At 36.8% G+C, this 23,544-nt stretch overlaps 2 protein-coding genes across 3 annotated transcripts in view; one reads left to right on the forward strand and one right to left on the reverse strand.

Annotated features, from left to right (window-relative positions):
- Nucleotides 1-1,380: 1,380 nt before the first annotated feature.
- Nucleotides 1,381-18,925, forward strand: LOC126818318 (EGF domain-specific O-linked N-acetylglucosamine transferase). Of its 2 annotated transcripts, none has more exons than XM_050545655.2 (8): nucleotides 1,381-1,586; nucleotides 11,676-11,821; nucleotides 12,831-13,336; nucleotides 14,270-14,332; nucleotides 15,815-15,913; nucleotides 16,926-17,044; nucleotides 17,692-17,797; nucleotides 18,516-18,925. In XM_050545655.2, exons 3-8 carry the CDS (start codon nucleotides 12,854-12,856, stop codon nucleotides 18,840-18,842), a joined length of 1,197 nt encoding a protein of 398 aa, XP_050401612.2. In that variant the 5' UTR covers nucleotides 1,381-1,586; nucleotides 11,676-11,821; nucleotides 12,831-12,853; the 3' UTR covers nucleotides 18,843-18,925. The 2 variants fall into 2 exon arrangements, with proteins under 2 accessions (XP_050401612.2, XP_050401613.2); XM_050545656.2 differs by lacking the exon at nucleotides 1,381-1,586 and adding an exon at nucleotides 8,163-8,370.
- LOC126818310 (ATP-binding cassette sub-family C member 4) overlaps nucleotides 18,833-23,544 on the reverse strand; it is a 34,141-nt gene continuing 29,429 nt past the window's right edge. The window contains exon 29 of the mRNA XM_050545645.2: nucleotides 18,833-23,037. Within this exon, the coding sequence (XP_050401602.2) occupies nucleotides 22,570-23,037 (468 nt within the window). The 3' untranslated portion in view covers nucleotides 18,833-22,569. The remainder of the gene's footprint in view (nucleotides 23,038-23,544) is intronic.

Genomic DNA, 23,544 nt, shown 5'->3' on the forward strand with positions numbered 1-23,544 from the left:
TAAGCGAAAGAGACAGAAAAGGAGTTTAAAGTCTTTTTGATACTAACATGTAATAAAATTGTATAATTCTCTTGGTGTCCATGTCAGGGAAATGGGAAGTAGTCAAGGTCAAGAGAGAAATAACAATACTATTGGTGACACCTATCAGTTCAATGACCTCGACCACAGTACTTGGTTACACTGTGGTTAAATTATTGACTGACACATAAAATATCCAAGTTTCAATTCCAGGCTACACAGAAAGTATGTACATAAAGGAGGCGTGACGTACAGATTAGCAGTTAAAATTAAATTTCCAAACTCGATCGGCTGTATATGTAACTACAGTAACAACAATTACCTAATAAAATATCATACGGTCTGTCATTGAGTCAACTGGCGGGGTTTCGATTCCCCGATTGTACGTGACAAGGAGTAGGGTCGCCCGTCCACCCTTTTGGTTTTTCTCCGGGTCCTCCGATGTCCTCCCACAAAAAAGATCCCTACGCGTAAGCGAATTATTAAAATAAAATTGAATCATGTGTTAGTCCCGAAATTACCTACTTTGTGTCGAGTGGACGTTAAACAAGATTTCTCTCTCTCTCCCTAATAAAAGACATCGAATTATTGAACTTTGCTGTGTTGTTTTGTATGATCGTCACTACGAATCTGGTTTTCTTCTAATGTATAATTTTCTTCGCTGTTTGATCAAACCGATTATAACATAACGGCATACATTTTTGTATGCAAGATAAATGAAAATTGGTCGATACTGAACTCTGTAACCTTGGATATTTCTCCAACACTACAGTTTAACATATTTCTCCGGAGAGTAAAACATTTTTTTAACAGGTAGTCTGTAAAACACCCCATAAGACCCATTACGCATTGACGGACTCGGGATATTTGGTAGATGGCCTAGGGGGCGGAGGGGATGTCCTCCTGCGAGATAATTTAGAAAAGTCGGAGTGTCAGTGATGATTTCTGGCGCATATCTGAACCCGAATGTAATATTTCAATTTCACCCCCCCCCCCCCGCCCCCCATCCACCTAATCAACAAAAAGCTCAAATTTGTACTTTCATAAGAAGAGAATAATTTATAATGTTATTTAGGCCCTCCCACGTGGATCCGCCGCTACCCATTAAAACAATGACCACTGTGTAAAGGTTGTTAATAACATCACTTATCACACAAATGCATGGCTCGCTTTCATTCAGTCTTTTTGTCTTAAATATTTGTATTCTGTTCAGTACACAGCGGTTTTAACTGTAACATTTCTGAAAGACTACGCATATCTTTGACCTTAGACTAAAATATTTTTTGTAGAGACGATCGTGCAGTTTGAAGTGAGGATTTGTTGCAAGTAAAAAATAAACTTTAGTTAAATAAAATTAAACTTGCAAAGTCTAACGTCAGCTCTCTAACCGGTTCATGCAAATAGTGATAAATGGCTTGGTCTACCGTTCGGTGTCAAATTCCTCTATGTTAACCGTATTTCACATTAAAAATCACACATTTAAACTAGACTAATGACAAAATTGATATAAATGTTTAAATTGGAATGAAAGAACTATTAATATGTCTTTAAAGGTTTGATGGAAATTGGTAAGTAATTTTTCATGTTTTAGAATTGTTTCTTGTTTTTGTGTTGACTTGTTTATTATTTTTTTTAAATTCTTATCGACTTTTTAATAGTTTTATTACTCTATATAAAAGAGGTTGAAATCTTGTCGATATTTCACCTAATTCACATCGCCCTCACAAGCCTATGTGGCGCCTCAGGGCAAAAGTTTCGGTAACGCCCCCCCCCCTCCACTCTCTCGCTCCTTTGCTTATTGTAACTGCTTCGTTAAGTGCCTCCGCTATTTTAAAATACATTTTTTTAATACTTTTAACACTTTATCAAAATAACTATTTATTAAATCAACTTATATGTAAAAATTTTATGTTTATTTTTCCTTCAACCCTCCATTTGATTAATATATCTGTGAAAAAATCATAATTCTACCCTCTCTATTTGCCCACCAGGAAATATGGTCCCCTTGCGTATGCACCCCCACCCCTCAATGGGAGGGCCCTGCATAGCCATTTCTATTATGTTCATGTAGTATAATAATTTGGTGTGAAATGAAATGGGGTTTAACGTCCTACTGTTCTGCTCCTAACCTGGGCTAATGAAGACGGGCATACGCCATACAGTGTGCTATGAGGGAAATTTGCTACGGCCTACTCTTATATCGAATTCCAACTGCCAAGGGATCTTTTACGTGCACGCCAATGTGTACGCGGGACCTCGGTTTTTCGTTCTATCCGAACGACTAGACAGCTGTCCTTGTCAGACCCTTCATCCTGCATCACTGACAAGGGGTGGACCACGCCGGAAAATCTGAATGAACTTTCTCGGCCAATGCATGGATCGAACACCCGACCTCTAGGCTAGCGAGCCAGCGTCTTACCCACTTAGCCACGTGATTTGGTGTATGCTATACTGTATGGGGGAAGATTTTCCCCCGGCAGTCGGTTCTTGCGTCAACTCATTTTTGTTCCATCCGAACGACTAATGGCACTGTTCTGATCAGCCACCCAGTCGTCACACCGGAGAAGGGCGTCTCTTTTATAATTATATTTGATACTCTATAACCTTTTGGTTTACGCCCCGGTCTTTCTACGCACGTAACAGACTATCGTGTACACCGATATATACATAGGAGAACGCTAGATCGGAAACGGTCCGGCACATTAATTTTTAGCACATATGATGTCATATTATTAGGTGGATTGTGGGTCAATTTTAGGGTAAGGGCTAGGACCTGCAGATTTCTCCAAAGTCTCGAGATGTAAACAGGGCTAGCGCTAACCCTAACCCTAACTTAACCTCTCCCCCCAAATTCTTAAACCTAACCGTCTCCGATCTAGCTTTCTCCATATACATAGGTTTATTGTCGCATGTCTAACAAATGTTTTAAACTTTTAAATCCAAATAGAAAGAAACTGTTAGGTTCTAGCCTATTTAGTAATTTGTCATAAAAAAAACAGGAAGACACGGACGCTCAGTGAGTAAGACGTTCGCTCGCTAACCTGGGGGTCCCGTGTTCGATCCGTCTCGGCAGCCACGGTGGCTCAGTGGGTAAGACGTTGGCTCGCTAACCTGGAGGATCCGTGTTTGATCCCTGCGATGGCCGATAAAGTTCATCGGAATATTCCGGAGTGGTTCCACCTTGTCAGAGGTGCCGGAGTAAGGGCCTGTTAAGGGACAACAGTTTTTCGGATGGGACACTGTATGGCGTATGCCCGTCTTCATTAGCCCAGTAGGACGTTAAACCTTGACAGCTCGAAATAAGAGTAGACCGTACAGCACACTGCATGACGTATGCCCGTCTTCATCGGTGCAGATCAGTACGACGTTAAACCCAATTCCATTTCATTTTCAAAATAAACATTAACAGTATCGATTTAGACCAAGCAGGACCATTCGGGTATACGCATGCGGTTCAAAAATATATATTTCTAGTACCTGTAATCGAACTTTTCCTTCGCGTTCATGTGGACTGGATCTTCGAGTCAAAGGCACACATTGCATGCAAGCCATCATGAGCCAGTCGGCGTACCGTGATAATTAATGTACATAAGTGCTAAATATATCTACTTACTCGATAATTAGCCCGGATTAGTTTTGTTTTTATTTTATTGATGACAATCTAAATCTATCAACACCCATCACTATCCGTTATTAGCCGGTATGGTGTCAGTCGTCACAGGGAGAGAGAGAGAGAGAGAGAGAGAGCTTAACGTACACTCGACACAATCTAGGTCATTTAAGGTCTAAGATATAGTTGAATTTTGTTTCATTAATTCTCTTGCATAGGAGTCTTTGGCTGTGGGAGGAAACCTGCGGATCCGAATAAACCCACTAGGCTGGGTCAAGCGACCCTACCCGTTGTGGGCTCGAAACCACGGCTCTTGGCCCAATGACAGACATTATGATTTAAAGCGCATGTGTTAGACCATTCGACCCCCCTCGAAACCCGGCGTGGTTTCTCCTACCTGTGTTTGTAGTGTAGGGTGGGGGCTAGCCATAAACGGCCGAAAGACCGGTGTAGACCGGTGTGCACGTAGAAGAAACCCTGACAATTGGAATTCGAAGTAATGGTCGGTCGTAGCCCCGCTGCCAGGACATAATTTCCCAGATAGTACACTAATGACCGTCTTCATTAGCTGATTGGTCGTACTTTAGGAACTGGCAACTAGGGATTGACATTTTCCTAGATGAAATAAAAACCTTTAATGGTTCGTAGTCTAATCATGGATGCGTATTCATTCCTTACAATTTAGAGTACAGCTGTTCTGGTCCCAGTGTTATGAGAGAGAGAGAGCCACAGATGGGGTTTAACGTCCACTCATTTCGGGACTAACACATGGTTCAATTTTAATTTCAATAATTCGCTTGCGCATGGGGGTCTTTAGTGGGAGGAAACCGGAGGAACTGGAGAAAACCCACGATGTTTGACAGACTACTCTACTCCTTGTCACGTACAACCGGGAAATCGAAACCACGCCAGTTGACTCAATGACAGACCTAATGATACATCGCGAACGTGCTAACCATTCGCCCCCCCACCCCCCCCCCCGCAGAGTTATGAATTGACCTCCCGGGGCGGTACATGTTTGTTGAAATATTCCACATATGTCTAACAACAATATAAATACAAATTTTATTACCAATTCCAATAATCAAAAAAAAAAAGAAAAAAAAAACAAATCCAAGTGAGAAATCCATGAAAGTAAATAAGCAACGAGAGTATGAACAGTTTATGATGAATAATGTCATGTTCTTAAAGTTGGACGTATCCGAGCTACAATGAATCATAATCAAAATCACCCACATTTCTCCATTTAACGATAGAACAACTGGTTTTTCACAGCCATAGCATCCAATTAATTTCAGAATTCAATATGCTCATAATCGTCATGATATCGCCCATTACCTTTATAGTACCATTGAATCCCTAACAACGGATAGCGATAACTTTTTGATAACCGTGATTGCTTTTAGGGAAATATATACTTACTCGGAACATCGTCTGCAGGGTCATTGTTACTATTTCTTTATTGGTGAGCGTTCGTCAAACTCCTTGAAAATGAAATGAAATGAAATGGGGGTTTAACGTCCTACTGTTCGGCTCTAAACTGTGCTATGAGGGAAGTTTTGCCCGAACAGAGGCACTACGACCTACTGTTATATCGAATTACATCTATCAAGGGATCTTCTACGTGCACGTCAATGTGTACACAGGACCTCGGGTTTTCGTTCCATCCGAACGACTAGACAGCTGTCCTTGTCAGGCCCTGACAAGGGGGAACCACGCCGGAAAAATCTGGATAAACTTTCTCGGCCAATGCAGGGATCGAGCACCCGACCTCTAGACTAGCGTGCCAGCGTCTTACCCACTTAGCCACCGTGACCCCCAAACTCCTTGAAAAACAACAATCATTTACAGAACATGTAAACTGATCTAAGCGAATCCAGCCAAATTGAAAAAAAACAAAACATTTTTAACCGTCGACGACCCCGAAATTGTTTTAAAATGCCTCTTTTATATTTCAAAATATGACAATTCACTAATCCTTGTGGTAGGGTCAACACATTATCTGTTAGCAACATAAACTACAGGAAAGCTTCGCGTGTTGTCCATGAGCGAATATTTTCAATTCAAACTTTCCGGAAGAAATACGACTGCCATGACCCTCCCAAACACAATCTCCGCCATCATCATCAGCAACATCGTCACCTACACTATTCCAACCTGTGATTCGGCTTTAGAGCAATCGGATATATTACAGGACAGCTTCGTGTGTTGTCCATGGGCGAATATTTTCATTTCAAAGTTTCCGTAAGAAATACTACTGCCATGACCCTCCCAAACACAATCTTCGCCATTATCCGCAACATCGTCACCTACACTATTTCAGCCTGTGATTCGGCTTTAGAGCAATCGGATATATTATGTCTTTCATTTATTTCATGGCTAATACTGTTTAGAGTGACGGTCATATCGTGAGTGACACGTCTAAAACCTCTTTTAACACACACGCACACCAACAGAGTTAGGATAATCAACAGAATCCACAGAATTAACACTCCTAGAAGGGTGTGGTTCATCTTGATCTCTTGATTATTTCTTGAACTCACAGAGATTATGTTCTGTTGAACAACGTTTTGTGTTAAATTAGCATTCCTTATAATACAACAGATGCAAAGAATTATGTTTTGTGTGAAGTTAGCATTCCTAATAATATAACAGATCGGTTGTCATGGCGGATAGGGAACTCTCATACGACTCCCTTAAGTTTCACAGAGAATAATTCTATGAATTTCAGTAGTTACTAACCATTCCTCTGTCTGTTCTTGCTTCCTGCTGTGACATCAACCCGGTGGATACTCAGCTTGGGTAGTTTCGTTGTAAATGGCTTGTATCGGCACTATGTAATATTTTCTAAAGGAGCTGAAAATACATACACGTTAAAATATGTCGGTTAACACCATTCAGTATTAGTCTAACTAAAATTTGCAATCCTACGAATGCTGTCCGATCCTAAATTATGATCTTATTGCCTCGGAACTGTTCAGTATCATGTAACCCTCGTATAGTAACTGGTAGTAAACATCATTAGACGAACATTTATCTCTTTATCCTTTAGGATTACGTCTAAAATAAATGTCGTTAATATTTGCTAATTGTCCAGCTCGAACAAACTGTTAGATGCAATTTATATTGGACGAACCGAATTAACACTTTATGACAATACATCCTTGTGAACCCTATTGTGGGACCAATCACAGAATCGACCTGTAAACATATGCCGATGATTAATTTGACTGTATTCCGTGGGTTGAGCACTGGTTCCAATACAAGCCTGGGGCGCGACAAACCTTGGACATTTTTCAAATCGTTTCGTTTTTATAGTTCAAAATTTTGTTTTACTTGTCTTTACTACATTAGGATCTGGAAGAGTTGTTATCATTGACGTGTTCTGAATGATGTGAGCTATTAGCCAATGAAACGGTCTGTTACGGCGAGCTTTAGGCGTGTTTTGCACGGAACTGTGGGTAATCCACTAGTAACATCAATTCTGATTGGTTAATCAAATGTCTGACGTCATAGAGTCAAAAGCCGCTCGTATGACCTCTGACGCGATCTATCGCTACAAACGGTCATTCTTCGTGTAGTGTAGGTCATCGAAAGTATAAAAAAAAAAACGAAACGAAATATAGATCTGTATTTTAATCAGATTGCCGGGTACAATGTCTGTGGGGATGACGAGCATCATTTGCCTAGTCACTGGATATGATCAGGGGGTTTAAACTCTATAGGCTTCTGTCCGTTCTCCTATCCAGTATCTGAATACCTATTTTTTTTATAAAGTAACCATATTTACATTTGCGTGTATTGTTACGATCCTATGAACACAACTACCATATATTTATTGTTTTATTGTTGTAAAAATTATCATGTAACAAGAACTCTAGACAGGTGAAATTAGAAATGGTATAAAATGGATGTCTTACGGTTCTGCACCAACCAGTATAATGAAGACGGGTAATATTAGTTATATGTATGACTTACGTGCACGTTAAACTCTCTCTACCCCCCCCCCCCGCGGGGTTAGCACGTGCGCGTTGTATCATTAGGTCTGTCATTGGGTCAACTGGCATGGTTTCGATTCCCCGGTTGTACGTGGCAAGAGATAGGGTCGCATGTCCAACCTTGTGGGTTTTCCCCGGGTCCTCCGGTTTCCTCCCACTGCTAAAGACCACTGTGAAATAAAATTGAACCATATGTTAGTCCCGAAATGACCTAGTTTGTGTCCAGTGGACGTTATACCTATCTCTCTATTTGCTCATTATGCATTATTCGGTTTAGATTTCATTAATGGGCAGTTTAAGAGCTGTTTATTTTTGTTTAATCGAAGTACTACTGCAAATCAACCCAATTAAACAATTGTGTTTTACGTAAATAAACGAGGCCTTTCTCCTTCAAATACAATTTGTCAAGAACAGAAGTATTTTAATGTGGAAGGAAACACCAATATCTGATATGTGTCGGTCATTTCCGTTTTAATGTGTTCTTAATATTTCTATCGACGTGATTGTCAAGTCTGTGCTAAATGAAACAAATTCAACACGAAGCTGGATGAACGAATCTTAACACTCATATGGTGTCCATATGGCTTGGTGTAGAAATTTGCCTGCCCAGAATAAAACTAGAGAGGATGACTAGAAATAAATTACAACAATACGTGTTGTTAAAATGAGTGCATGTCTTGTTCTAGATCACCAGTTTAGGTTTTGGTTTTATTTGAAAGACCTATTTTAAATGAATCGACCAGGGTAAGTATTTTTTACATACAGAAGACAATCCGAGATTACGGGTTATTCTCAAGACATGGTTCGATGTCTTGTTGGCAGTAAAGGGTTTAACATCCTACTTTTCTGTGCCATTCGGGCTATTGAAGTGAAAACACGCTGTATAAAACCGAGGAACATCTCTCGGGATCACACGTCAGTCCTTATGGTAGGATGACCCGTGCACTTTACAGAAAGTTGGTCTCGACACGGCTAAATGTGCACGCTTCAGTTGCGTGTCTCGAACTGATTTCTGACTACCCCGCACTCGCTTTGAGTCGATAAATAGCCATGGCACGTGCAATTCTCTACAAATATATCAACTATTACAGCCGTAAAAAATCTATTGTTGACGATTTTGAATAGCAGTAAAATTTAGCTTCTTGGTTATTACAGCAGCTTTAGTAATTACGTTTGTTTTATTTTTTAAATTGCTTTATCATTAACTGTACCGTTAAGAGCGGCATCTTTTGGTTTAGTACAAATACTATCTCTGAATCACTTTCTTTAGCAGGAACATGATACTAGCAGTAGTTTCATTTTACTTTTACAAGTTTCTTAAAACAATTGTTGAGTTGTCTAAAGTGCTTATTTCTAAATTCAATTTCTTTTTCTAGCTTTCTGTTATGTTTCGTAAAAAAGTAGTCTTGATTATCCCGACCTGTCAATCAGACGTAGAATGGTCGATAGACTGGTTAAGCGAGACTAATTTCAAAACAAGGGCACGTAACCTATCTTTTACTCAAAAGTGTCTGGATTTTATGGACGCAACTTGGAACCAGTTTTCAGTCTATTATTTATAGATGATTAATGGTCATAGCTTATTAAGTACAACATGATCGTTTATTTAGTGACTATAATTGTGTGAAACTGATTTGAGGCTTGGCATATATATAAATATTGTGGCGTAATTGTCGAGATATTTGGAGATATTTATTTATGGTGGGTCACCCTACCATAACTTATGGTATAAAACTCATAATGACACGAGCAGACATGAACTGGAAAGAAACGGTTGGTCTACTTCGCTTTTTAATTTATTGTCTGTCAATAGAATAAATCCTAATTTGCGTATGTTTTGAAAAATTGGAAAGGTCGTTTGAGGACTGTGTTCTAAATTGAAGCGATTGGACGGTTTATTATGAAATACAGGCAGTGACTAGCGTTTCTATCAATAATTTATTTTAAGAGATCAATATTACACAAGGTGTATGTAATAATAAGCTTGGGTAGTCACGTATTGAACGTATTGATAACCTAAATAAAGTGATGGCTTAAATCTATTCTATAAAACTACAAGGAAAATTGTGAATATATCGGAAATTGAATAGTGTGTTGTAGAAAGAGTAAATATATTATGCCCTATGCACATGAAGATAATCTGAGAAAGTTTTTATTTCGGCTACTAACCCATTCTACCCTTTATTTGTAAACTTAATTAACATTTACACCATTATTTATTTTTGTAATCAGTGCTCACCATAGGTTCCATTTTTATTTTCATTTCAGTTTCAATACCATATCTATATTTTCCCCCAAAACAATAAAATATATTCTGTCATTTTTTCTATTACTTTTAATTATTGGATCCTTTGTAGAAGGGGGGCCACGGTGGCTAAGTGAGTAATACGCTTATTATAACATACACCTTGTGTAATATTGATCCCTTAAAATAAGTTATTGGTTGAAACGCTAGTCACTGCTCGTATTTCATAATAAACCACCCAATTGCTTTGATTTAGAACACAGTCCTCAGACGACCTTTCCAATTTTTCCACACATACGCAAATTAGGATTTATTCTATTGACAGACAATAAATTAAAAAGCGAAGTAGACCAACCGTTTCTTTCCAGTTCATGACTACTCGTATCATTATGAGTTTTATGCCCTAAGGACTGAAGTGTGATCCCGGGAGATGTTCCTCGGTTTTGTCAGCATGGCGCATGTCCGTTTTCAATAGCCCATTCGGAGCAGAACAGTAGAACGTTAAGCCCGATTTCATTTCATTTCCTTTGTAAAGGCTAACTTGATCAAATGGCTTTACGTAATTCATTTTCAGATTATTTTCTTTAATGAATAATAAGCTTCCCGGTAAACGTGATTATCGCTTACAGGTTTAAAGGCATGTATATCCAGACACAAATGTAGCCAACCATATATGAAAACTCCCCTGGATATTTCTTCAAGCGAATTATTGAAATAAAATAGAACCATATGACATTTTTGCAAACTTTGTGCAAACAAATAAAAAACAAATATTAAACACACATTATGCAAGAGCTAAATCTGCCAATAACAGGCCTTTCTTTAGGCCTGAAATGTTATCTAAATTATTAATTAGACATTAATTAACTTATCGAGATCTTAATCAACTCTTGGTGTCATCGCTAGCCTGCAATATTTACTGGATTAGAACCCGATCTTCTGCTTCTGATTAAATCAAAAGATGGATAATCGAGACTATGTTTTTTTTATCGTACCGACTTTAGTAATGATGATCGATTCAATCGCTAAACACTCGGTTCAGGGTGGATCAATTTGACAGAAATTTTCAGCAAATTTCCTTTACATTATCTAGTTTGTAACTATTATAATTATAGTGAGAACTACCAGCTATTTATCTAATCTCCCATAATGTATCTTTAAATCAAATTTTTATATTAAAAATAAGCAGTTGTCGTTCAGAATTGTTATATAATGATTATTACATTAAAACAATGAAAACAAAATAAAACAACAGAGTATTTATTTTCCTTATTATTATTTGGGCCAAGTAACTGGTAACAAAAATATTATTTTTTGACCTAACCACCCAGTCTCATTAGCATGGAACCGAACCAAACCTGGTATTGAATCAAACCGCGACACTGTTCCATTTACTCACAACCAGGTCCATGATTTCGATACAAAAAAGGGAGGTTTGGTTTTTGAATCATTTTTAATTTCTATATAGATGTCCTCTATTTACACGAACATTAAGTAAACATTATTATACATTTCTATGTAGCTTAACTAAATAATTTGTGAATGAAGAATTATTTAATTTCTGTACTAAATAAATAAAATTCTATAATACTCATTCGGTCCGCTTTCAACTTCGGTTTTTGTGCCTGCAGCTTTGCTCTACTAAAAAAATACTTGAACACCATTCATTTTTTCTATAGCCTGGTCATTGTGTTTGTTGATAATTCGTTTCGTTTTATATTTTTACTTTGTGTTGATCTTGACAATGAGATTTTATTGTGTCTATTACGTCAAGATATATGTAGATTTCTTCTATTTTTGACAGACCCAACAGACTGTATTGTCTACATTATTAAGAAAGATAAACATCGTATGGATATTACACATGTTTAGTCTAATACATTATGGTGGGATAATTATCAATAGCCAGTCTACGTGTTCATCGTCTACTGTAATACGTGTAGCCTACAGGTGGGTAGTATTTTTAGTTTATTTTCAAATTAAATCATCTCCATCTCAGCTTCGCGCTCTAATTATTAATGCATTGCATCGAATATACACGATCTAATTATTAATAGATTACTTTACATTAACAAATACGAGCGTATTATATTGACTATGAGCCGAGCATAGCATCGAACGTATTTTTTTTTTTCATGTAAACAATATTTTATTTCATTTGAAAATGGATTGAAGACCAGGCTACCCCCCCCCCCCCCAATAATTTGGCCGCAAGTACTCTTTAATCCGGGTTATTGCACGCAAGTAATTATGCTGTTAGATACAGCTTGGTCTGATTTTAACATAGAAGTGAGACTTTTAGAACGTAGGCTTTCAGAAGAAAACACTACTATGCTCTATACTGATCGCGCGCTGTATCATAAAGTCTGTCATTGAGTCGACTGGCGCGGTTTTGAATCCCCGGTTGTACGTGACAAGGAGTAGGGTCGCCTGTCCAACCTCGTGGGTTTTCTCCGGTTTCCTCCCACTGCTAAAGACCCCTATGCGCAAGCTAATTATGTAAAATTAAACCAAATGTTAGTCCCGAAATGACCTAGTTTGTGTCGAGTGGACGTTAAACCCCTTTTCTCTCTCTCTCTCTCTTCTCTATACTGATCCCTGGTTTGAGAGACCGCAGTTGCGAGCAAAGGCGTACGGGCTCGATGAATGTAAGGTAGGGGGCAGAACCTGAATTGCCCCCCCCCCCAAAAAAAAATTAAATAATAATTGCGCGTTGGAAAATTTGACGGTCGCAGGGACATTTTCCTGGCGCGAATCGTGGTAGTGGAAACCTAGCATTAAGACGGTTTTATTAACATCTCCTATTTCTGTGTAACACCTCACTGGTTTGCGCAAATAAAATTAATTGCCAGATCCTAACCGGGACAACAGCTAATAAAGCTGGTCGTCCAAAGCAATCTTCAAAGTCGATGTGTAGAGCAAAAGTGGACTTTATATGATATTTTTCTTTCTTTTACAGATACTTGTGTGGATTTGATGTGAATGACATACAGCGTCATGGAGACATCATTTCCCGCCACTCTGCTTGTATGTGTGGCCATGTTCGAATTGTGGTTGCATCATGTGACATGTGAAAGAAGCAAAGTGTGGCTGACGTCAGAAATCTCCACAGCGGACGGCCATTATCCGGGGAAATTCTGTCGAATTACAAACGTTGTTTTGCGAACACGAGACAGAAAACTTTACTTCAAGAACGATAACTCGGATTTTAAACATAATGTTGAAGTTGCATGCAACTGGAATTATATCATGTGGTCTATAGATAAAACCAGTGATCATACTATCTCTTGTGATAAAGTTTACGATTCTGGGTATCTGTTCCCGATATTTTACCATTACGGAAACAGTAATTATTACCATCTGCACTACGACACATTGATGCCACTCTATCATTATTTATATTATAAAAAGAAAAATAATAAAAATACAGCATTAGTACCGGGTGTAGAAACTAAACGGTTGGAGGTAGGTTATTTTATTTGGAAAATACTTTAATTTCAAGTGAAATTAGAAGATTGTATTGCTGATTCGTTTTCCATAAATGGGGTTTCCATTTATAAGTGCACCATAGCCGATTGGGCCTTCATACAGGTGTGCGCCAACAGCCCGGTTGGTTGGGTGGCCGAATTTTTTAACGCGTGTGCGTAATTCATAAGGTCCGTCATGGAGTCAAGTGGCGTGGTTTCGATTCCCACCTCGTGGGTTTTCTCCGGGTCCTCCGGTTTCCTTTCACTGCTGTATGCGAATTATTGAAATAAAATTGAACCATGTTAGTTCCGAAATAACATAGTATGCGTGGAGTGTACGTTATACCCAATCTCTCCCTCTTCAAATACGAATTAAAAAAAAAGGTTTCTCGATCACTTAGCTGTACGAGGCCTGTAATATACTACAAGATGACAGTATAATACTTGTTCACAGTCATTGTTTTTTAAGGCGAGCGATCGTTCTCGAGCGCCTGCCGCTCACCTGAATGTCGACCGAGGGGAGTCCATCCCCCCCCTCAAAATTGAAAATTGCTCTCCTTTACAAAGTCATTGGGGGTTTATTATCATTTATGAAAGCAGGAATGGCCCCATTACATGCAGTTATTGATCTTCAGAACCATTTCCCATACTATAACTAATCACTCTCCTTAATATCAGATCGCTCTCCTTAATTTCTAAATCACTCTTCTTATCGAAACTGGAAGAGCTTTCTTAGGGGAGCGATTTTGTTAATTTGTTGATTGAGGGGAGTTTTTCGGCTCTCCTCTGAAATACAAAAAACAACGACTGTGTTCAAGTAACACCATATGGTCTCGTACAAATTTTACTACATATTGAATAGAGTATTTTATGATGTCAAATGGTTCTATTAATTTATTTATTTTATTGTGTATTTTTTTTTAAATGACAGGTTATTGATTGGACAACACCTGCATTTGATGATGAAAATAAATTTTGGAATAGAGTTGTGTCGGTAAGATATTTTAAATGAAATGAAATGAAATGGGGTTTAACGTCCTACTGTTTTGCTCCGAACTGGGCTAATGAAGATGGGCATACGCCATATTTTAAAGCCAAGCCTACAAGTGTGCCGCGAGATCTTCTTAAGTGTGCCGCGAAATTTTGAACGGCACACTAAGAAAATGCGAAAAATCATGTGATCCCAATTTAGCATTCACTGGTGTCTACCTGATAAGTTCATAGCTGTGTTTTTCTTTATTTAGTTTGAGTCATTCCATGTGTCTATGATTAGTCTGTGTCTACGGTTGTATGCCATCTATGACTTTATTTTTGCAAAATTCAAATATTTCTCATTTATATTTAGCTAGGTGTACCGCTATTTTTTCATGTGTTCCAAGTTGGCAAAAAAGGTTGAGAACCACTGATCTAGAGTGTCGCGCTTCGATCTCTAGCTGGACTTGTCTGCGATATCACCATCGGTGGATGCGGATGTTAAACACTAATAGAAAAAGAAAACTTAAATGGTGTTTAATCACCCAGCTGACAGCTAACTTGAAGGTGCATGGTCACTTTTAAAGAGACGAAATGAAATGAGATGGGGTTTAACGTCCTACTGTTCTGCTCCTATGCTGGGCTAATGAAGACGGCATACGCCATACAGTGTGCTATGAGGGAAATTTTGACCGGGCAGCGGCACTATCGCCTACTCTTATATCGAATTCCAACTGCCAAGGGATCTTTTACGTGCATTCCAATGTATACACGGGACCTCGGTTTACAGTTTCATCCGAAGGACTAGACAGCTGTCCTTGTCAGGCCCTCCGTTCTGCATCACTGACAAGGGGGAATCACGCCGTAAATTCTGGATGAACTTTCTCGGCCAATGCAGGGATCGAACACCCGACCTCAAGGCTTGCGAGCCAGCGTCTTACCCACTTAGCCACGTGATCCCCCTTTTTAAAGAGACAAACGAGCATTTATTACATTCCAACCCGCCCTTGCCTTACGTTAAAAATCGGCTGATGGTTGAATTTGAAATTAGAGTACGCCATGGCCTAAAATAACGTGCCTTGGAGGAAGAACGTGCTTCGAAATGAAAAATCCGTGCTTCGAAAATAAGAAAACCGTGCTCTGAAAAAACTGGGGTACCCTTGTTACTGATAGAATTTGGGTTTTGATGTGATAATAGAATTTTTTAAGTTCTGAATTTTCAAAATTCTTAGAATCCGTTCTACGAGAATTTAACCGGATTTTAGGCCGTGGAGTAGCCCTATCACGCTACAACACGTCTTCCTTAGCCCGGTTGGTACAGAAAAGTAGGATGTTAAACTGGGTTGAAATGAAGGCAGCCAAAATAGTTAATATATAATAAATCTTAAAACGTCCGTATCTCAGCAACGAACTGACAAATGTGTCTTAAATCCCGCATACAACCACATTTAATCACTCCCGATGAGACTGTTTAGCCAAATCAAATTTTTTTTTTCATTTACAGATATTATCTGATGCTTCGCCGGATATTGATATGTTGCCAGTCAACCTGAACTTGATAACTACATACGACACTATTTGTTTTAAAACAGCATATCTTGGGGTAAGTATTTACAAAGTTTTGTTACAATTTCAAAACATTATATCAAGGTTCGCACACTTCTTGAAAATCCTGGAAAAATGAAAATGTGATTTCCAGTACTGTCAAATCCTGAAAAAACAAGATTACCCCTTAAAACTCTTGGAAAATTAACATTTGTGGTTTCGCTATATATTTTATTATAAAACTGAATGTAGTCATCGAATGTTTCTTCAAAAGTTCACGAGTTCGTCGCCGTAAATGTTCTTCAAGCGTAAAATTCTATACAGGAACTCCTGGAATCTGGTAAATAACTCCTGGAATTTTAAGTGTTCTGAGTTGTGCACACCCTGTATGAAATGAACCGAAATATGATTTAACGTCCCACTTTTCAGCCCCAACCGGGATACCACGACATCCAGTGTGCTATGAGGAAACCATTGCCCGGACAGCGGTGTTTCCGTCTATACACTTAATCGGATTCCAACTGTCGAGGGTTCTTTTCCGTGCACACGGGGTCTCTTTTATTCTTTATGAATAATAATGTGATACTTTGCTGTGCTGAATTCCCGTTAAATATATATCCTTATAAATAAAACAAACGAATGTCAAAGGAGTAGTTAGGATTCCCAGTTCATGTTGTGAAGATAAGCTAAATATTAACCTAGATAATTTTAATTAAATATTAGACTAGATAATTTTAATTAAATATTAATCTAGATAATTTTAATTAAATATTAATCTAGATAATTTTAATAAAATATTAAACTAGAATATTTTAATTAAAAATTAAACTAGATAATGTTAATTAAAAATTAAACTAGATAATTTTAATTAAAAGAAATTAAACTAGATAATTTTAATTAAATATTAAACTACCCGGTAGATAATTTTAATTAAATATTAAACTAGATAATTTTATTTAAATATTAAACTAGATAATTTTAATTAAATATTAAACTAGATAACTTTAATTAAATATTAACCTGGATAACTTTAATTAGATTTACTAGACATGTTGTATTCTGTTTTTTAGACACCAAAAATACAGAGAGCAGATGAAAAATTTATGAAATCCTTCGTAATGTTCGTTAAAAACCACTTCAATATATCACATAATCAATTAGATACAAATCGTGTTGGTTTAATAAAAAGGTAAATTACCTATTAATATTTACTAATGGGGAATGGAAATGAAATTTAACTTCCTACATTTCTGTGTCAATGGGGCTAATGGGGACATCTTTGTCTGGACAGCGGTCTACTTTTTGTCGAAACTGAACTGCCAGGGGTACATTTACATGCGGCTGCCGCTGCGGCTCTGTGAGTAAAACACTGGCTCACTTACCAGGAGGTCTTGGGCTCGTCCCGGTGTTGGCCGAGAAAGTTCCTCGGGATTTCCGGTGCGGTATCCCCTTGCCAGTGGTGTAGGACGAGGGGGGCTGACAAGGAAAGTGTCCAATCGTTCGGATCTTACATAAAAACAAACGAGGTCCCGTATACACATTGGCGTGCACGAAAAAATATCCTTTGACAGAATTCGATATAAGTGTAGGCCGTACCCCCACTGTCCGGGGAAAATGTTACTCAGCACACTGTATGGCGTATGCCCGTCTTCATTAGCCCAGTCGGTGCAGAAAAGCAGTACGTTAAACCCCATTACATTTCACTTTTATATGCTCGCCCATGTGTACAAGGGACCTCGGTTTTTCGTTCCGCCCTAATGACTTAGTTTCCACACTCACGCTCTCTTACTACTTACGTCGTTTTGGAGACTTAATGATTATAATTTAAAATTTCAGAAGTAATAGACGCCGTATTAAAAATGAAGAGGAACTAATTAATAATATCAGAAAATTCACTGATGCTGAGCCGTTAGTGTTCGAAAATATGACATTTCAAGAACAGGTAAGAAACGAGTATTATTAGCTAATAATATTTGGCATAGCAGCGAGTATTATCAACTCGTTCTATGGATAGTGAGTAGGTCCGCATAGCGTGAAAAATGCTTAAAAATTGTTTCCGCCCAACTTCCTCAAATCTTGGATTGCTTTTTCTATACCATGTCAAGACAAACGTTACTAGAAAAAAATATGGTTAAATCAAATTATGGAATTGGTTAACAGGCTTTTCCGTATTCAATAAGATAACCAGGACAAAACAATATTCTTCACAGCTACAAATATACGAACACGCATCGCTATTAAAGTACAAGATAGCGCGTAATCAAACACCGGTGAGTCAGTTATTTCCTTGTTCGGGTACTTGGACAAACGATGGCTTCCTATAGCAGTGTAAAGTATAGATTTATCAAAAAAGACTAATTGTGGAGCACGGTTATCCACCTTTCTAGATACGAACCTATCGTTCTAGCCACATGATAACCATGACAGCTACTACCAAGACAGCTACTATATAATGAATGAATGAAATTGGGTTTACCATCCTACTTCTCTGCTCCAACCGGGTTATTGAAGACCGACATACGAGTGTCCCATGAGGAAAATTTTGCCCGGACAGCAATTACCAATTGCCAAGGGTTCTTTACGTGCACGCCAAATTGTACACGGGGCCTCGGTTTATTCGCAACCATCTGAAATCTACTATATAATACTTTTTTTTACAGGTTCAAGCTGTCCAAAGTTATACAGTATTAATAGGAATGAATGGAGCTGGATTAACTAATGCTATATATTTACCACCAGGAGCGGTAGCAATACAGATGGTTCCTTATAAGGCACAAGTCAATGCTGCTGAGTTCGCAAAACTCCTGAAGGCACGTGGTCCTTATTTGGAATGGCATAATAAGCACGAACACTTGTCGGTCCCGAATTACAAGGGAGATCATTCTCAAGGGGACACGATTGTAAATGTGGAAGAATTTGTGACATTAGTTAAAGAAGGTTTAGAGCTAGTGAACAGTGACAACCATCTTGCGAAATCTGAACTGTGATTATTTTATTTTCTCTTTCTTTGTAAAGGGCATATATGTAATGACAAAATATTTTTTCCCGGATAAAGGAAATAATGAATCTACATATTTTATTATACCTGTAGTCCACTATTTATGCCCAACCCAGTTCCGCATTCAGGAATAACAGCAACTCCCCTGGTTCATACCTGTGCTCCTGAATGAAGTAATATTTAAAAAGCAACAAAAATATAAAAGAGTATTCAGTCTAAAAGCATTTGTGGAGGTAGTTCCTTTAGGAACTGTCTCTGATCGGACGATGTCCACTGACAGTTCATATCCCTTCCTATATAGCTGTAATATGAAAATACCGTTCATCCCCATCTCTGGTCTAATGCTATTTTGGAATCCTTACCGACTATTTCTCACTGTAGAATTTTGCGATTAAAAACATACACAAAATACGTTTGAATTGATCAGCCATTACGAGACTCGATTATGTTTATTTAATCGCTAAATTGTACTTCAAAATAGTGTTGAATTATTATAAATTTGAGTCAGATATGGTGAGGAATAATTCTTTTTGTGAAAAATAGAAGATAAGGGTTCCAAAATAGCCCGAGAACAGAGGTGAGGAAGAGCGGTAGTTTACCATATTTTCATATTGCAGCTACAATGTATATAGGAAGCGATAGTAACTGTCAGCGGACATCCTCCGATCAGAGACAGTTCCTAATGGAACTACTGAGGAACTATTGTGGAGGTCATTGAAATTTATATAGATCTTTGTCTCTGTGTCCTATAAGTGAAAAAAATAAAGTAATTTTTATATATCCTATCACAATAAAAGACTAGGTCAAAATATGAAGTGAATCTGAACGTGATCCATGTGGTGATGGGTTGAGGGTGGTGTGTAATTGTGTGGTTTTGAAATTTGATAAATAGTTTCATCTAATTCCCAAATGAATAATCTCAATTTTTTAAAATTCCATTGAGAATCTATATCACTAAGGTGGTTCATGCCAGTTGAAATACAACCTAAAGATACCTCCCAAAAAGTGACATGCCATCTCCAAACTGACTATCATCTCACCCACTACCACACAAGAATCTATACTTGAATTTATCTTTGAATATATAGACACATTTCAATAGGCTCTTTATGTTACAATGCAATGGCACAAAAATATATAAAAAAATATCATATACTCTTCAAAAAAAAATAGGGGATATTGAAATGCAATTACCTATGCAGGTTGTGATCTGATAAATAGTCATGGACACTTGCTTTGTGAGTATGTTCACAGATAAAGAACTTATCGCCCCAACAGAACTACTGAGCTGCATGTGCGACACACAATAGTGTCATACACGTGGGAGGGGTTCATTGTCAAATTTGACACTTCAAAGGAGGGTTGACGAAAACTGCCGCTTACTGGTTTATCTTATCCATATTTGCTTTCCTATTGGTTCTTGCATAAGATTTACTGTTTAGCCTATCTTTGCTTTAATGTGTTACGTTTAATTTGATCGGGAGATGTGTTCGTCGACGTCAACGGACAACACTGCAAGAATTGACCGTGGCACTTGCAAGAGGAGTGGGTCAGATTGTCCTACATCGTGATTGGACGGTTGATTAGGAGCATGCCATTTTCACTTTTGACAGTGCATCTCTTTGCGAGTGAAATGGGACAGTCAGATAAGCCGCCCATATGAACTGTTTATGTTCATGTGTAGGCAATTGGCATGTTATTAACATACACTGGTTACCTCTAATAAAAACAGCAGTGCGTTTCCACAGTTTTGTATTGTTTCTGAATATCCCCTACTTTTTTTGAAGAGTATTTGTGACACTAAGTGTAAACTATGTAAAATTCAACATTAGAAAACATCCCCTTTAAACGTAACATGAGACAAGGAAGATTAAAGTAAATACTATAAAATTAGTTTTGAAAAAACATTCAAAATTCGAAATAAAAATATCTACCAAAGTATTTCAAACGACATAAGGTTAAGGAATGTCACTTTAAAATGATATTACAATAAATATTATCAAATTAGTTTTGCAAAAAATGTCCATAAAAATATTTCCCAAAAGATATTAGATTTAGGGAATGTCACTTTAAAATGGTATTACAATAAATATATCAAATAAGTTTTGAAATAATTCAAAATCAAAAAATATTATTCCCAAAGAATATCAGATTTAAAGATGCATTATGTAAGATTTAGATAAAGAGCTAACAATTCTCGCAATACAGTTAAAAAAATAGATAATGAAAAGGGAGTATGTTGAAAATTTGAGTCAAATTATTTCATTCTGAGCTGAGTATTCCCTGTTAGAAGACCAGTGTAGTCTTGATTGTCATTTCTACCATTGTTAAGATAATAAAGTCTGGATTATCCATTTTTAAATTAAATCATTAACTATCAATCATATTTAAATTTGTTGAGCCTTGAGTATCCGATGTCATCGAGAATTAATTATGGTCATGTCATGTTAATAAATGTCTAGAGAATAATTTATATAACATTTAAGGCCTAAAGAAATAGGCAGATTTAGCTCTTGCATAATGCATCTATAAAGAATGTCACTTTGAAATGATATGACTATAAAATATTATCAAATTCCAATACGTTTCAAAGTATATTAGGTTTAGAAAATGTCAGTGAACAAATCTTCAATAACAAAATATATTTTCATAACAAATACATGTCAAAGACAATAACACAATCCATTACTGATCGTTTTCTATAAAACAATACCTACCACTTTGTTAAATTGATTATTTAATGGCATTTTCATCCTTTCACTGAGGTGTAATATTAGGTGATAAAAATAATCTCTTACAAGTCTCAGACATTTTTTACTTGATGAACTGGTGTTGATATATTCCATATATAAACAGATCAACTCCGTCTAGAACTATTCCATGGTTTCCAGCGAGCTTTCAACAAGTTGCTGTCATGAATGGCTGGTTGCCATGAATGTCCACAAGAAGAGAAGAGAAAGAAAAGAGAGAAGATTAGCACCACAGGGTAAAAAAACCAAGACTTATATGAGAATCTCCTTTACAAAGGGCAGTTATATAAACTGGTAAAACATAATATAAGAACATACTGCAGATATATATATATAGAGAGAGAAATTGTACAATATAAATTTAACCAGACCTAACATGAATAAACATATTAGATGTATTTTATATGTATGAAAATATATTCTTTCTAAAATAAATGTTGGCAATAGCCTAAAATTTTAAACACTGTCAATAAACTGAAAAGTACATAAAATGATATGTTTACGAAACTCCATTATTTTACATGTATCTATAATAGACAATTAATTAATCAGCACTTTATAAATTACTTATATTCTTCACAAAAACTTATTCACCATTTTTTCAAACATTTACGGTAAACCTTAAATTATGATTTTGATTTGAAATGTAGATTTAGTTAAACAAAAAAAAACAACAGCTAGACCCAATTCAATCACTGGTTCAACAATTGATTTTTCACTCATTAATTCGGTTTTGAACTTTGATTTATATGAATGTTACATCCAGTACTAACTGGAACCAACTGATTGTAGAAGTGGTCACAACAATCTCTCTAATCACTCGATCACCTTTCAAATAAACTAATGACTTGATCACCTTTCAAATAAACTGAGACCCATCTGCTTGTGGAACAGAATTATGACCTTTTCCATTGAACAATATTATCTTTCTATTTCCACTTATTATAACTATTGTCAAATTATTTATTATATTTCGATGCTATTGACATGAGTTTTTGAATTTTCCCTTTTGGAAGGAGAGATTACAGACACACATTTTTCTTTTGAATTGTTTTTAATGTCAACATTAGAGGCACTTGAATTTTCTTCTGATGATTTTGTCTTTTCTTCTTTTTTGTTTCTTTCTTCATGTTCTGCATCAAAATCCTGTCGATTTTTTCTTTGAGAGTCTTTACGACTGATGCTATTCCGTGATCGAATAGATTTATTAAGGCTAGTTCTACTCGTTGACAATTGTTTATCAGCCTTTAAAACAGCCTTTTCTAATAAAATACTAGCCGAAGCTCGCTTCAGATTAGCTATTCGTGCTAAGTTGCGTAACTCTGCTGCCTGCTGAACACCAGTTTGATCTACAAGGTTTGTGAAGTATCCATCCTCCTCTTGAAGTAAATTGTACGGTGTATCAAATTCTTTAACTTCACCATCATGTAAAACCTAGAAATATTATTTATTTATAATTGAATAAACAATAAAATCATGTTTATTAATATGTGTATTAATGCTTGTAATGTGTATGAATCTGTATATTAATGTATGCAATGTGTACTGTTGGTTTGTTAATCTGTGTACCAATGTATGTAATGTGTACTGTCTCATGATTTGTTAATGTGTACTGATGATTTGTTAATCTGTGTATTAAGGTGTGTTATAATTTTAGTAATGTGTTCTGTTGTTTTGTTAATGTGTGTATTAATGTTTGTAATATGTACTATTGGTTTGTTAATATGTTTATTAATGTATGTAATGTGTACTGTTGGTTTGTTAATGAATGCAATATATGTACTGCTGGTTTGTTATTATAAGTATTAATGTATGTATTGTGTACTGTTAGTTTGTTAAAGATGTCTGTAATGTGTACTATTGGTTTGTTAATATATGTATTAATGTATGTAATAATGTATGTAATGTGTCCTGTTAGTTTGTTAATGTATGTAATGTGAC

Source organism: Patella vulgata, chromosome 4 (assembly GCF_932274485.2).
Source record: "Patella vulgata chromosome 4, xgPatVulg1.2, whole genome shotgun sequence".
Lineage (NCBI taxonomy): Eukaryota > Metazoa > Mollusca > Gastropoda > Patellidae > Patella > Patella vulgata.